This window comes from Erpetoichthys calabaricus, chromosome 1 (genome assembly GCF_900747795.2).
Source record: "Erpetoichthys calabaricus chromosome 1, fErpCal1.3, whole genome shotgun sequence".
NCBI classification, from domain to species: domain Eukaryota; kingdom Metazoa; phylum Chordata; class Cladistia; order Polypteriformes; family Polypteridae; genus Erpetoichthys; species Erpetoichthys calabaricus.
Window position 1 is genome coordinate 108,705,066 of NC_041394.2, and position 15,339 is coordinate 108,720,404.

Below are 15,339 nucleotides of genomic sequence, written 5' to 3' on the forward strand. Positions count from 1 at the left end.
CACCTCTCCTTCATAATAAATGTCTAGACACCTTATTTTACCTTTCAAACTGCAAATGGGAAAAATAAATTGCTATAAAAACCCCAGAAAATAATAGAAATATCTGTTCAAAGGATGTATTTTGCATATGGAAAAGTCTGTTTTAGAAACACTTTTAATAATGACAACAAATGCAAAATGAGTTACACCTGTTGCTAAATTCTTCAAAATTCACTGTGTTCCTACAGCACCATATTTTATATTTATGAAGACTAGGCACAAAAACCAGCTGTTTGTATATTAAGTAAATGAGCAGGAGCTCAAGTTTATAAATAAATACAACAGTCATTTATTGTTCTGGGAATATACAGACTAATCTGAGTGATAAGGAGGTAAGAACAATAACATTTGTTAAACTCATAATAATAATAAGCCATAGCCTTTGATTGTACATAAATCCCTCATTTCACCTTACTGACACTTTTGCTGTCAGAATTTCAGACCCACAGTCTCCAGAGCTCTTTACAGTGTTTGGTGATTTTGTTTTTTTTTTATCATCTTAAAGTTACATCATTTGTAGTGTTGATTGCTGCATTATTTGGTGAAGAAGCTGTCGTTTGTCCTTCTTTTGGCAGGCACAGTTTAATCTTTTTCAGAATGTTTGACTGTTCACATTCATTTTAGTCACGAGCTGTCTGTTGCATTCAGTGTCATTGCCCAGTCTGGAAACTCCGAGAGTTGGAACAAAGGCTCGCCCCAGGTCATGATCGCAAGCATGACTACCACTACTCCTATCAAATTTACTCCAAAGCCAGCTTTAACCTATAGAAAAAGCAAAAATCAGAAATCCAGACAGTAAGGCATAAAGAGTTATGAACTCAACAATCTTTACAAGTCTGTGATATATTGTTCTTGTAAAAGTAATTTGATTGTTTATAAAAATTTAAAAAAACAAAAAAAAAAACTCCAGCCCTACCATGTCACTAATTTGAAGGTGCTTGTAACTGAAGACAATTGCATTGGGAGGATTTCCCACAGGAAGCATCACACCAAAAGAAACACACATGGTTGCTGGGATCAGAGTATACAGTGGGTTAATCTGCAGTGTTTCAGACTGTGGGAAGAAATAAATAGTGTCAAATTAAAAAGGTCATTAATTTCTCAAGACCAATATAATCAAACTTCTGTTATGTATTACTGGATTCATGGGATATGGTGTGGTGTTTTCAATTGGTTTGTCAAATTCCTTTGGATTGACTGGCTGGTTTTTGTCACTCTTTTTTAAATTAGGGACATTCTTTTGAATTCCAGGTATTGAGGGATCACACTCCTCAGATTCCCAGGCAAGACCTATGCCTAGTATGGCAGGATCTCTGTCTAATAGTTTAACCTAAACTGCAGATCCAGTTCTGGTTTTGGTACAGTGGTTCAAACCTTAACCTTTGTACAGATGGAAACTAAAAAATACAGGCTGTATGTGTTTTGTAGATGGAAAAATCTCCTGGTAAGAAATGAAAACTATAAACCAATGTGATGACCAGAAACATCCAAACCATCTCCATTATTCTTCAAGGCCAATGATAAAGTGTTAAAAATGACGGTACCTTTTAATAATAATTTCTTTTAATTTTAAATTGCTTTGTAAACCACAGTATAAAATGTTTGTTCCATCTTAGCCATAAGATTCTACGAGTCAGCCAATAGCATATTAAGTATCTGTCCCAGCTGTGTGTGAATTAGCAATACTACTTGCTTTTGGTATTACCTTAAAAAGTTATCAAATTCAAATAAATATTAGTAAATATACTAGTGTATATATATATATATATATATATATATATATATATATATAATACTAGTAAATATTCTAGCATTTAATGATTTACCCCAAAATCTTGTTAAAATGTCTTAGATTTTTTTGTTACAAATGCATTACTAATGATTAATTTGAAGCACTGAATGTTTGAAATAAATACTCCAAAGAGAACGGTCTCTGGTATTTATCCATCTGATTATAACATTTGAAAAGATAACAGAATCACTTACAGTATCTGTATGAGTATACACCATTCTGAGAAAAATTCAAGGTTTATTTACAAAGATAAAATAATACTTTAAAATGGAGATTAGAAGGGCAGCAGCAGCAAGAAGCGCTATGTTTCCAGCCTCTAGTACCAAACAGACAGCGCAGAAAAAACAAAATTCTGGAAAAGGGACCATTCCATCACAAGGCATACTTACACATACACACACAGTAACCCATACACTTCCTTATCAAAAATTGATCTAACAAGTTAATCAAAATTAACAAATACACGATTAGCCACAGCAAATGTTCTTGCCCTCACCAGCGTGGAAAGAATTGGCAAGAAGACCGTGATAGTGGCTGGATTACTGGCAAACTCAGTCACTGCTGATACAAGGAGACAAGCTAAGAGAGTGACAGTCCAAGGAGGAAGATCTGTCATTGGTTCCATTTGCTTTCCGATCCAGACTGATAAACCCGACACCTGCAAGAAATGACAAAAAAGCGTGCAATTCGATGTATTTATTTGACACAACACTGAGTGGAGTGAACTAAAGATTTATGTTGTACAGTGGTGTGAAAAACTATTTGCCCCCTTCCTGATTTCTTATTCTTTTGCATGTTTGTCACACAAAATGTTTCTGATCATCAAACACATTTAACCATTAGTCAAATATAACACAAGTAAACACAAAATGCAGTTTTTAAATGATGGTGTTTATTATTTAGGGAGAAAAAAAATCCAAACCTACATGGCCCTGTGTGAAAAAGTAATTGCCCCCTTGTTAAAAAATAACCTAACTGTGGTGTATCACACCTGAGTTCAATTTCCGTAGCCACCCCCAGGCCTGATTACTGCCACACCTGTTTCAATCAAGAAATCACTTAAATAGGAGCTGCCTGACACAGAGAAGTAGACCAAAAGCACCTCAAAAGCTAGACATCATGCCAAGATCCAAAGAAATTCAGGAACAAATGAGAACAGAAGTAATTGAGATCTATCAGTCTGGTAAAGGTTATAAAGCCAGTTCTAAAGCTTTGGGACTCCAGCGAACCACAGTGAGAGCCATTATCCACAAATGGCAAAAACATGGAGCAGTGGTGAACCTTCCCAGGAGTGGCCGGCCGACCAAAATTACCCCAAGAGCGCAGAGACGACTCATCCGAGAGGTCACAAAAGACCCCAGGACAACGTCTAAAGAACTGCAGGCCTCACTTGCCTCAATTAAGGTCAGTGTTCACGACTCCACCATAAGAAAGAGACTGGGCAAAAACGGCCTGCATGGCAGATGTCCAAGACGCAAACCACTGTTAAGCAAAAAGAACATTAGGGCTCGTCTCAATTTTGCTAAGAAACATCTCAATGATTGCCAAGACTTTTGGGAAAATACCTTGTGGACTGATGAGACAAAAGTTGAACTTTTTGGAAGGCAAATGTCCCGTTACATCTGGCGTAAAAGGAACACAGCATTTCAGAAAAAGAACATCATACCAACAGTAAAATATGGTGGTGGTAGTGTGATGGTCTGGGGTTGTTTTGCTGCTTCAGGACCTGGAAGGCTTGCTGTGATAGATGGAACCATGAATTCTACTGTCTACCAAAAAATCCTGAAGGAGAATGTCCGGCCATCTGTTCGTCAACTCAAGCTGAAGCGATCTTGGGTGCTGCAACAGGACAATGACCCAAAACACACCAGCAAATCCACCTCTGAATGGCCGAAGAAAAACAAAATGAAGACTTTGGAGTGGCCTAGTCAAAGTCCTGACCTGAATCCAATTGAGATGCTCTGGCATGACCTTAAAAAGGCGGTTCATGCTAGAAAACCCTCAAATAAAGCTGAATTACAACAATTTTGCAAAGATGAGTGGGCCAAAATTCCTCCAGAGCACTGTAAAAGACTCATTGCAAGTTATCGCAAACGCTTGATTGCAGTTATTGCTGCTAAGGGTGGCCCAACCAGTTATTAGGTTCAGGGGGCAATTACTTTTTCACACAGGGCCATGTAGGTTTGGATTTTTTTTCTCCCTAAATAATAAAAACCACCATTTACAAACTGCATTTTGTGTTTACTTGTGTTATGTTTGACTAATGGTTAAATGTGTTTGATGATCAGAAACATTTTGTGTGACAAACATGCAAAAGAATAAGAAATCAGGAAGGGGGCAAATAGTTTTTCACACCACTGTATATAAAATGCCTGGACTTTTAGATACTACTTGAGCTGTTTCACAGATGCCAAAAAACACAAAATTATAAGAAACAATGAAAAAAATTGCTTTTAATGGAACCTTACCTGCACAGAATAAAAATCATCCACATTAAATTCAATCTTATAGTGTCAAATTAACCCTTGAGATTATGTATTTGGAAGGAGTGTACTCCTATACACTAAGTGTTAAGTTAAAATTGGAGTTTTTGAAGTGTGGTAAAAGTCAGAAATAACTGCTTTTGTACTTATACCTCTATAAACTAGAAATCTGCTTGCTTAAACGTAACCTGTTAGCTATGATTATGCTGGAGGAGTTTCCAAAATTAAAATCAACTGTTTTGGGAATGAAATTCCATTCCATTTAATTCAGTTTAATCTCCCCTTGCTTGCTGAGAAAAGGCTTAGAAATGGTATAGTAGTTCAGTTTATTTTTGCATAGCTCTCTTCACTGAGTGCAGCCACAGAGCACTGTGATAAGTTCTCAGGTAAAATACAGAAACAAATGTTACAAATCACTAATTACACAATGAGTACACATAAAGACACAGATTTGGAAATAAGTGTTTTGAAACTGATTAACATAAATGGAGGTCAGCAGAATTTGTCCATTAATTAATCGTCAGTCAGTCATTTTCCAACCTGCTATATCCTAACACAGGGTCACGGGGGTCTGCCGGAGCCAACCCCAGCCAACATACGTTACAAGGCAGGAACAAATCCCGGGCAGGGCACACACACACACACTAGGGACAATTTAGGATCGCCAATGCACCTAACCTGCATGTCTTTGGACTATGGGAGGAAACCGGAGCACCCAGAGGAAACCCACGCAGACACAGGGAGAACATGCAAACTCCACGCAGGCAGGACCCCGGAAGCGAACCCAGGTCTCCTTACTGCGAGGCAGCAGCGCTACCTTAATTAATTGTTGAACTCCAAAAAGCAGTCACTTATTCTTCTGTCCTGTTTAGAACAATATATCCACTATTGTTGTTTTAGAGGAATGATATCTTTACAGCTTCGAAGAAGTTGCTAGTATTTAGATATGACAGATGGACATAATTTAAATTGCTACAAATTATTGATAATAATCTGTATCTCTTTGCCATCAATAATATCAAACAATTTATTGAACTGACAAATATAAACTGAAGTGCTTTTAAATAATTCCTGATTATAAAGATATCAGGAATGAATAACTAATGACTAACAAACGGTTGACCATTAACCATTACATAAAAAACTGAGGTTAAATTATTAATTATTCTAAACATTGTATGTATGTAAGTATGTGGACTCCAAATTATAGTTATACTGCAGTTGTAGGGCAGCACAGTGGGATAGTGTTAGCACTGCTGCCTTGCAGATTGGAGACCAGGGTTTTCCCCTGTGTAAAGTCTGCATGTTCTCCCTGTGCTCATGTTGATTCCCTCCAGATGCTCCAGTTTCTACCCACAGTCCAAAGACATGCAGGTTAGGTGAACTGCCATTGCTAAACTTACCGTAGTGAGTGCCTGTGTTCACTTTTTGAGGTGTTGTTCCAGACGTATGGCATATGCTTGCTGGGATAGGCTCCAGCTACTTTGTGATCCTGCCCTGGATTAGCATGTTAGAGTAAATAGATGGTCTACAGTTGGATAAATTGCTTAGTTAGCTATCAATACAAAAAAATATCCAGTGTTAAATTAACGCTTAAGCTTTATATATGGGTCCATGCATTCCATATATACCTGATGGCATGGATCGTGGACTATCTTACAGACAGACCTCAGTATGTGCGTCTCGGGAGCTGCAGGTCTGACATTGTGGTCAGCAGCACAAGAGCGCCGCAGGGGACTGTGCTTTCTCCAGTCCTGTTCAGCATATATACATCGGACTTTCAATACAACTCTCGAGTCCTGCCATGTGCAAAGGTTTTCTGATGACACTGCTGTCATGGGCTGCATCAGGAGTGGGCAGGAGGAGGAGTATAGGAATCTAATCAAGGACTTTGTTAAATGGTGCGACTCAAACCACCTACACCTGAACACTAGCAAAACCAAAGAGCTCGTGGTGGATTTTAGGAGGCCAAGGCCCCTCACGGACCCCGTGATCATCAGAGGTGACTGTGTGCAGAGGGTGCAGACCTATAAATACCTGGGAGTGCAGTTGGATGATAAACTGGACTGGACTGCCAATACTGATGCTCTGTGCAAGAGAGGACAGAGCCGACTATACTTCCTTAGAAGGCTGGTGTCCTTCAACATCTGCAATAAGATGCTACAGATGTATCAGACGGTTGTGGTGAGCACCCTCTTCTACGCAGTGGTGTGCTGGGGATGCAGTATAAAGAAGAGGGATGCCTCACGCCTGGAAAAACTGGTGAGGAAGGCAGGCTCTATTGTAGGCACGGAGCTGGACAGTTTGACATCTGTGGCAGAGCGACGGGCGCTGAGCAGGCTCCTGTCAATCATGGAGAATCCACTGCATTCATTGAACAGTATCATCTCCAGACAGAGGAGCAGCTTCAGCGACAGACTGCTGTCACTGTCCTGCTCCACTGACAGACTGAGGAGATCGTTCCTCCCTCACACTATGCGACTCTTCAATTCCACCCGGGGGGGGGGGGGGGGGGGGGGGGGGTAAACATTAACATTATACAAGATTATTGACTGTTATGCCTGCCTCGCACTCTCCACCTTGCACTGCACTTTTATCACTCTTTAATTAATACTGATTTTATCATCATCATGGAATATGTGAATTTCCCCTTGGGGATTAATAAAGTATCTATCTATCTATCTATCTATCTATCTATCTATCTATCTATCTATCTATCTATCTATCTATCTATCTATCTATCTATCTATCTATCTAAGGGCCATTTAGACACTGTAAGAGTTTATTTAACACTGGTGATTGTGTGTTGAAGGAGAATGTGCAAAGATATGTGTCTTTTAAGGTTTTAGGTTACATGCACTGTTCAGACAGATGATGAATCAATTTAATGAATTTATTATGAGCTCCATAACAGTTATCATGTTTACCATACAAGTAGTGATCCAGATCAAATGCTGATTTAGATGGTATCCTAATGTAAACCCTCATGATCTAGATCTGGGGATCTGGGTAGCAAATGGTCTAATGACTGAATGCACTGGAAATTTAAAATGCTCTTTTGTTCTTACACCGTGCAGGTTAATAGAAACATACTCTACTATATTATTTAGATTTGTTACCACTTGTTTAAGTAGCGAGCTACAGTAACCTTTGTCATGTGAAGTGCAAGCAGACACAAGTTTAAATTCACTGTCAAATACCCCTGCAAAATCTCATCAAGTTGTGGTGCATGCCCATTCCTCCTTAATACTTTTTCCCTTACAGAAGTCCTAGTCCCAAAAATGCAGCTCTTGTATGTCAGTTTTCCTTTTTAGTATTCTTCTAACATGTCAATTTGGAAAAATGCTGCAGATGTATGCAAAACACACAAGTTAAATGTTAAAACTATACCATGTTTGGCATCAAAACAGATGTATCTTTTAGATTCCACTAAATTTTTAAAAAGTGTATATGCGGCCTTCCTAAGTGTGAATCAGGGTTACGTTACAGTGTAAATGCATCTTATGACTGAATAGGATGCAGTGCTGTTTCTTGTAGACTTTGATTGGCTAGATTTATAGAAATTGATTTGTGTTAAAATGAGCTTCCCCCTTGAAAATATCATAGTTGATGGAACATTATATTGCAAGGACCACATACCCTAAATATAAATTTCATGTCAGAGACCTGCTTTATTTTCAACTTCTTTATGTGATCTATGTAGTAATGAACTCCATTTTCTTAGTACAAAAACATGAACATCCTGCAAGTTGTGATGAATATACAGTTAATGCATTCTCTTTACTGTATATTAAAAACCTTTCTTTATAAATTTCTTCCTTCCTAGATTATTAACAGTTGGTATTTTGCATTGTTTAGTCCATTGTCCAATGGCAGATTTTTTAAACTCTTTTCTACAATTTAACACCACAAAAATGAAAGAACTAATAATCAGCTTTAAAAGAAATATGAAATTGTTGACAGTTATAAACACAATCATTAACTCAAATCTGAATTTTAATCAAAATACAGGAGCAGTCTGTAAAAAGGGACAACAGTACCTGTGCTGTCTAAGAAGTTATCTTATTAGTGTGAATTCTAACATTATGTAGAGTTTTTATAAATAAAATACATAAGTCCTTCTTAACTTATTTTCTGGTGGCTTGGTTTAATTAAAAGTCTTACTGTAAGCAACTAAAATAGGATAATTGAACTGAAACGTCCCAACATTTTAATCTGACTGACCTATTTAATAAGCTACTATTGAAAAGTCCCAGTTCTCACAATTCTCACGAGTCCATTTTGTGCAATTTGATCATAGGTTCAAGTTCCTGAGGATGAAAAACAACTGGCTCAAAAACTCAAGCACTATTAATCACCTATACAAGTTTTGCTTTAGCAGACATCCATTAGCTTAAACTGTGGTCTAAATAGTTAACATACATCATTACTCAAGTCTTGATAATGGTTCAATATATATATGTAATGCATATGATCCAATATTATATTATAACTATTATGTCCACAAGTACATTTTATTTTGTGTACAAAGTTTGATGGCTGAGTCGTTGTTCGCTGTATTTTTGATGTGAAACCTGCTGGCAAAGCAAATTTCCTTCTTGGGACAATAAAGTTGGATTGTATTGACATCAAATAATGACAGGAATACTTACAGATACAGTATTTTATGTTTTAATATACTATAGCATTAGTAAACTGTGAAGGTTTTCTTTAATGAAAAAAAACTATTTCTATTTACACTAACACGGTCAAAATTATCCAAAATCTATATCCATAGTTCTCATTGCAAGGCAATAACCAACACAGGAGTACAGGCTACACTTATGCAAACAGATGCACTCACTCACTTACAAAAGGCCAATATAAAGTGGCCAGTCAACCTAACTTGCAGATATATGGAATGGTGAGATACCGAAGTATCTAGAAAAAACCTCAGGTGGACACAAGGAGAATGTGCAACTTTACGCAGATACCAACCAGTTTCTCATAGCTTTGAGGTAGAAACACTAGTGTAGTGCCATCATACTGCTCGAAAATGAAACGCCACAAATTTTTGAGAATTGGTGTTTGCCTGATGATTTGTGATGGTTATGGAGGAGTGAATCATGGAATTCTTTTTCTTACAGCTTTTTTGAGGATGTCTCTGTAGCCTGAATGAATCCACAAAGTGTACAGGAGCAACTGTCATGTTTGAAGCACTATGAAAAAAAAAAGATTTGGGAATCCTTTCAACCCAAAATTAACATAATTTGGTTGCACATTTTGAAGATGACAAAAGAATTCATGAAACTAGTCCTTCAATCTGCTCCCATGAGATATTTGTCTGCTACACTTTCCGGCACTGGAAGTCAGCACCTAATACTTTCTTCTATACAGCTTTATCTTGCTGTTGTTCAAGGCTCACTGAGCAATTGTCAAAATCAAAATGATTGATTGACTTTCAATTAACTCATTATATGTCATCACAGGATGAACTATAAAGAAACAGAATAATGCTTATCTGCCTTTTGTAAGCCTCACCTTTATTTAAAGGGTCGCACATAAAAAACATTCCTCAGCCTGTTTATCACTGTAAATGTCTTTCTGAATTCTAGTACCATTCCCTTACATTTTGTTGCTATTGTACATGCTATAGTGACCAAACGATGGTCTGAGAAAGATATCAGAGACACCTAAGCATGAATACACCATTGCAGTGTGCTTTCAGATGGTAGAATACTTGCTTCTCATACCTCCAAGTTTCTCCTTGAATCCACTTATCTGAAGCCACTGTACTGAGAATGTGCCATCCCTGACCTGCCACATTACAATTATGGAGATGACATAAAAACCCTATCAACATATCTTTGTGTGACATTCTATTATTCAGTCTTCTTACTTTGCATCCTGCAGCTAGTGCATAGCCTCCTCCCACAAGGATAACAATCTCCCATGGCATCAGTTTCTGAAAGTCCTTCCAGGTTATCATTGGGGCCAGGGCATCACTTTCCTTCTCATTCTCTGCACTGCTCTCTAGAGAGATAGAGAAATAGAAAATTGTCATTTTGGATATTCTGAAGATATAACCCCCATTATTAGTATTTGGTCACTTATGATGTTTATAATAGGAATTAGCAAAGCTAATGTATTCAGCTGAAATGTGTGGCTAACAAAGCTAATCATTTGACATAATCATTCATATATCTATCACTCTATTTTCTGAACTCTTTAATTCAAATAAATTGTTGCAGAGAGTGAAAAATAATCAGTCTTGTAAAATTACTATTATGTGAAAGGTAACCTGAATAAGTAAAAAAAAATTACAAGGTTAAATTGAGCATAGCATGGATGTACTTAGAATAATTTAAGATTCTACTGCAGAACTTTCACCAAGATGGGCTATACTCAAACAGCAGCCCAAGACAATGGTTCCAAGGGCATTTCACCTTGTTTTAGAGGACAAAAGGAGGTTAAGCTTATTATTAACCCCAAACTGTGTCATGGAATTGGGTGTGCAATCAATGTCTTTTTACTATTTTTCTCTATTTTTCCACTTTTTTCTTTCAAACAATTCCTCTTACTAGATTCTTAGTAGATATTTCTCTTTTGAGTTGTATTGTTTTGTAGCAATTCTGTATTTGTTTAGGCAGGTACAAAAGATGACAAATAACTTACTCCTATGCTTGCATGATATTTTAGGGTAGCTACAAGTCCTAAAGAATGTTGAGTCTGTGTCTTGAATGAAAGTTTCTAAAAGTAAATCCTCAGCCCTGTTATCCCATTTTGAACTTTAAAATGTAAAAGGTTAAATGGTAAATAGAGAACTAAGTGATTAGAAGTTGTGCTATGCTGTGGATATTCATGTTTTACTAGAATTAACTTCCTGGAAAAAGTGTATTCAATAATGGAATTTAAAAATAAATATTTGTATATGTATGGGGAAGCAGTTGAAATGATTTAGTAGTAACTAGCAAAATACCCACGCTTCGCAGCGGAGAAGTAGTATGTTAAAGAAGTTATGAAAAAGAAAAGGAAACATTTTAAAAATAACTTAACATGATTATCAATATAATTGTTTTGTCACTGCTGTGAGTGTTGCTGTCATCAAGGATTTGATTATCATTATTTCTTTCAATCAGGTTCGTATTTGGAGGATGTGTTGTGTTCAAGTTACATTACGCGTTTGTCAACCGTTGTAAAGATGCAATAGGTTTCATTGATAGCTTTGTGTTCACGTTGTCAGAGTTGAAACATTCATAAACATCGAAGTGTCCACTACCCAAATCGCTACCCGTGAATCTAAGATGTTTAACACGCATTCCCGGTTGTCCAAAGGTGTAAAATATTTCCCCATTTCTATACACTTGAAAGTGACAACGAAACAATTCTGCGGCAGCTATCAGTTCACATAAAGAACCATAGGTTGAGAGCTTAAGCATTTCACTGCTATAGTGGTCCTGTGTGGTATTGTCTCCTGTACCGTCATCAGTCCACACCTTGAACCTGTCCCAGTCATTCAGTACATAAGACACAATGTCTCTGCGGATATCAAGGCTGAGACTGATATGCAGTAAGTAAGAGAGAGAATGGAAGAGGCAGGCGCAATCTCGGGGCATGGAAACCACTGGATACGGGTCGGTGAAATTGTGATCAACGGTGATCACCGGAATAGATGTGTTATTCGGGGTAAACTTGCAGCCGTTGAGAAAGAAAGTATGAAGGAATGCAAGAAGAGGTGGAGCAGGGAATGAAAAGCAGAAGTCAGCACCAGGAAGACGTACGTGAGGAAGTAAGGAAACCCAACAATGTCAGCCTTGAAGCGGTGGAGTAAACAAAAAGGCAGGAGTCACCAGCAGGATGACATGAAGCAAGGCTAACAATAACAGGCTTGATGTGGTGGAGTAAATGAAAAGGCAGGAGTCACCAGCAGGAAGATGTGAAGGAAGGCGAACAATAACAGGCTTGAAGCAGTGAAGTAAAGAAGAAGGGAGCAGTGAGCATGACAAACAACTGAGGAAAGTAAGGAAGCGAGTGAGGAGGCACATGAGCACGGGATATTGTTAATGTTTATAGGCAGGGAGCCAACCACGTGGTAGGTGTGCAGACAGCGGCCGTGCGGAAAAAGAAAGGGGGACCGGGGGCAGCCCTTGTACGTCTCTGCCGTGAAATAAAATGGTCTTTTAATGGAAATAAGGAGTGAAACCGCCAAAAGGAGAGGTCAGTTCTGAAAGTTCCTTACGGCATAATGGTGAGAACCGCCAAAAAGAAGATGTTATTTATGAAAGTTCATTACGGGGGATGGCGCGAAATGAAACATACTTAACGTTTGTAAGTACAGTGTATAAAGGATGAGCATGGGAAATTTGGCCTTCCAACGTATATTGGATGTCGCAGAAATAGTGAGGAGGGGTTTCCCCTATCTATATATACAATTTGGGAGGTACACCCGTTTCCCCCCCTTGGGTGCTGCAATAGGACATGAAACATATATAACTTTTGTAAGTACACTGCAAGCATTGAGCATGCGAAATTTCAGCTTCCCACCTATATGGAAAGTGGGAGAATTAGTGATGAGTCAGTGAGGGCTTTGCCTTTTATATGTATAGATAACAATTTGCTATATTTATAGTTATATATATAAATATATATACAGGGTGGTCCAGATCTAATTATGCAAGTATTAAAAGTTGCATAGTTAGATCTGGACCACCCTATATATTCATATTTATATATTTAAGAAACATTTTGAAAAGTCAATTATCTGATATGCTGGGGGTGTATTAATGAACTGTTTCCAATTTTGCTGTCTGATGTATAGACAAAGTGGTAGTGCAGCGGTTAGTGCTGCTACCAAACAACTTCAGAATCTTGTGTTCTATTCATGGCCTAGATACTGTCTGTGCAATTTTTTTTCACATGTATATTTCTCCAGTGGCTCTAGTTTTTCTCCATTATCACAAAAAACATATTTGATATATTCACTGACCACTCTAAATATCTCCAGTAGGAGTGAGCATGAGAGTTCCTTGTGATAGACTAGTGCCCTGTCCAGAGTTACTTTTTCCTTTATGCCAATTGTCAACTTTAGAATGCAACAGGCAAGAAATAACATTTAAATTAACAAAACACTTGAGATAATTTGAGTCAATGAATGAAAGGTATTTGTGCAGAGAAGCAACTGAGAATGCTTTTACTCTGGGCATTTTTCACCTCTATATTCATCCATCCATTATCTTTAGCAATTTAATCATTTCATGGTGGCAGGAGGCCAGAGTCTATTCCAGATGTATTAACAAAGGCACTAGCACTTACACATAGCTTCCCTCTGGGCTAATTTAAGGTCACCAATCCTTTGAATATGCATGTGTGTGCAGGTGAAACCTGAAGTGCCTAGAGAAACACCTATACAGACAAAAAAAAAATCTTGATTTCGTATAAGATCATGGATGGATGAATTACTATATCATTTATCATTGCTTAGTTTGTCCTGGTGCTGGTTACAATAATACATATTATTTTACTGTATTAAGTGTAATGAAATGACTAGCCAAACCTGCTTTTTCCTTGCCAGCCTGGAACAGTCGTGGAAACTTGGATGGAATAAGGAAGAGTAGGAAAGCCAACAGCAAAGAGACAGTAGCATCTGTTCGATACCCTTTCCTGCAACAAAGTAATTAGTATAAGATTAAAGACTCAACAAGGATGAAGATATATGAAAATGTACAGATGATTTTCATTTGAAGAAGTTCAAAATTGAAGAATTTCAATTATTCAAAGTACATGGGTTTTTGTAAAGCCCTTTAAACAAACTCCAAACTCCGTTTTCATTCTGTTAGTGATTTTTATCCTGCATTTCTTAAAAGGCAAGTTTATGTTAATCTGCAGCTATAAACATTACTTTCTTAGTTGCCCCGAAGTATTATGACTGCCTCATTCAATGGTTTGTTTACATAAGACATATATGTGTACTGTACAAACTTTTCAAAACTTTATAAAGAGAACAATGAAAATGAGGATGAACATATTAGCAGGTTATGAAAGGTAGTTTAACAGATGAAGAAGAAAAAATGCTTTAAGAGGAATATAAGGTGCATTTACATTTAGTTAGTTTACATCTGTATTCCTGTGTTCCTGTTGACAAACCTGAAAGCAACAGATGACATTAATCTTGTGTATGCTCTTCATAATGCTTTTTTAAATGCTTTTGTCATGCGTCTTCTTAAGCTGCACTTGTTTAAACATAAAAGACTTCACTTCTTAAGCTTCCAGACAGCTCATAACTATAGTAGTGTTGTCAAAAAATGTGTTTTCGATACATATCGATTCTGAGATTTTGAAACAATACCAGTACTTATTTGTAGTATTGATTCTGTCTGTATCAGATGCACTTCCTGGTGCTAGCCCTTTCTTTTCAGTGAGCTCAGGCCCATAAGCTGTCACAGACTCACACACACACTGCTCCACACAAGGTGTGGCAGCCCCATCTCCTCTCACTCACTGTGCTGTTGTTCAAAATTAGCTTTCCACTTTCTATACAAAATAAACAAATCTGCAGTATGGCTGTCAAATTAACCAAACATTATGATTTAAACACTCACAAAAATAAAATAAATATATATTTCAATATACTCAAAGATATCTTAAATATTTTTGGTGCTGTATATATAGTGCATTCAGAATGTGCTCAGACCCCTTCACTTTTTTAACATTTTGTTATGTTGCAGCCTTATGCTAAAATCATCAAGCAAATACTCCATTCCCCACAATGAGAAAACAAAACTTTAACATTTTTTGCAAATTTGTTAAAAATAAAAAAATGTAATATCACTATGACTTTGACTATGACCCCTTTACTTTGTTCAAGGACCTTTGGCAGATGATTCTGCATTAATTGGATGTATTGATAAAAGGGATGTGGCAGTGTACAGGAGTCAGGTGGAGAACTTTGTTTCTTGATACAAACAGAATTGTCTTCATCTTAACATCAGTAAAACCAGGGAACTGATTATTGACTTTCACCACTCTAAATAGCCTCTATGTCCGGTT

General features: G+C 37.3%; 1 protein-coding gene across 1 annotated transcript in view; it reads right to left on the bottom strand.

Annotated features, from left to right (window-relative positions):
* Positions 1–304: 304 nt before the first annotated feature.
* Positions 305–15,339, bottom strand: part of slc13a4 (solute carrier family 13 member 4) — a 100,030-nt gene continuing 84,995 nt past the window's right edge. Inside the window, exons 12-16 of the mRNA XM_028805141.2 lie at positions 13,847–13,953; positions 10,193–10,326; positions 2,328–2,489; positions 956–1,093; positions 305–801 (exon numbers count right to left, since the gene is read on the bottom strand). Of these exons, the coding sequence (XP_028660974.1) occupies positions 664–801; positions 956–1,093; positions 2,328–2,489; positions 10,193–10,326; positions 13,847–13,953 (679 nt within the window). The 3' untranslated portion in view covers positions 305–663. The remainder of the gene's footprint in view (positions 802–955; positions 1,094–2,327; positions 2,490–10,192; positions 10,327–13,846; positions 13,954–15,339) is intronic.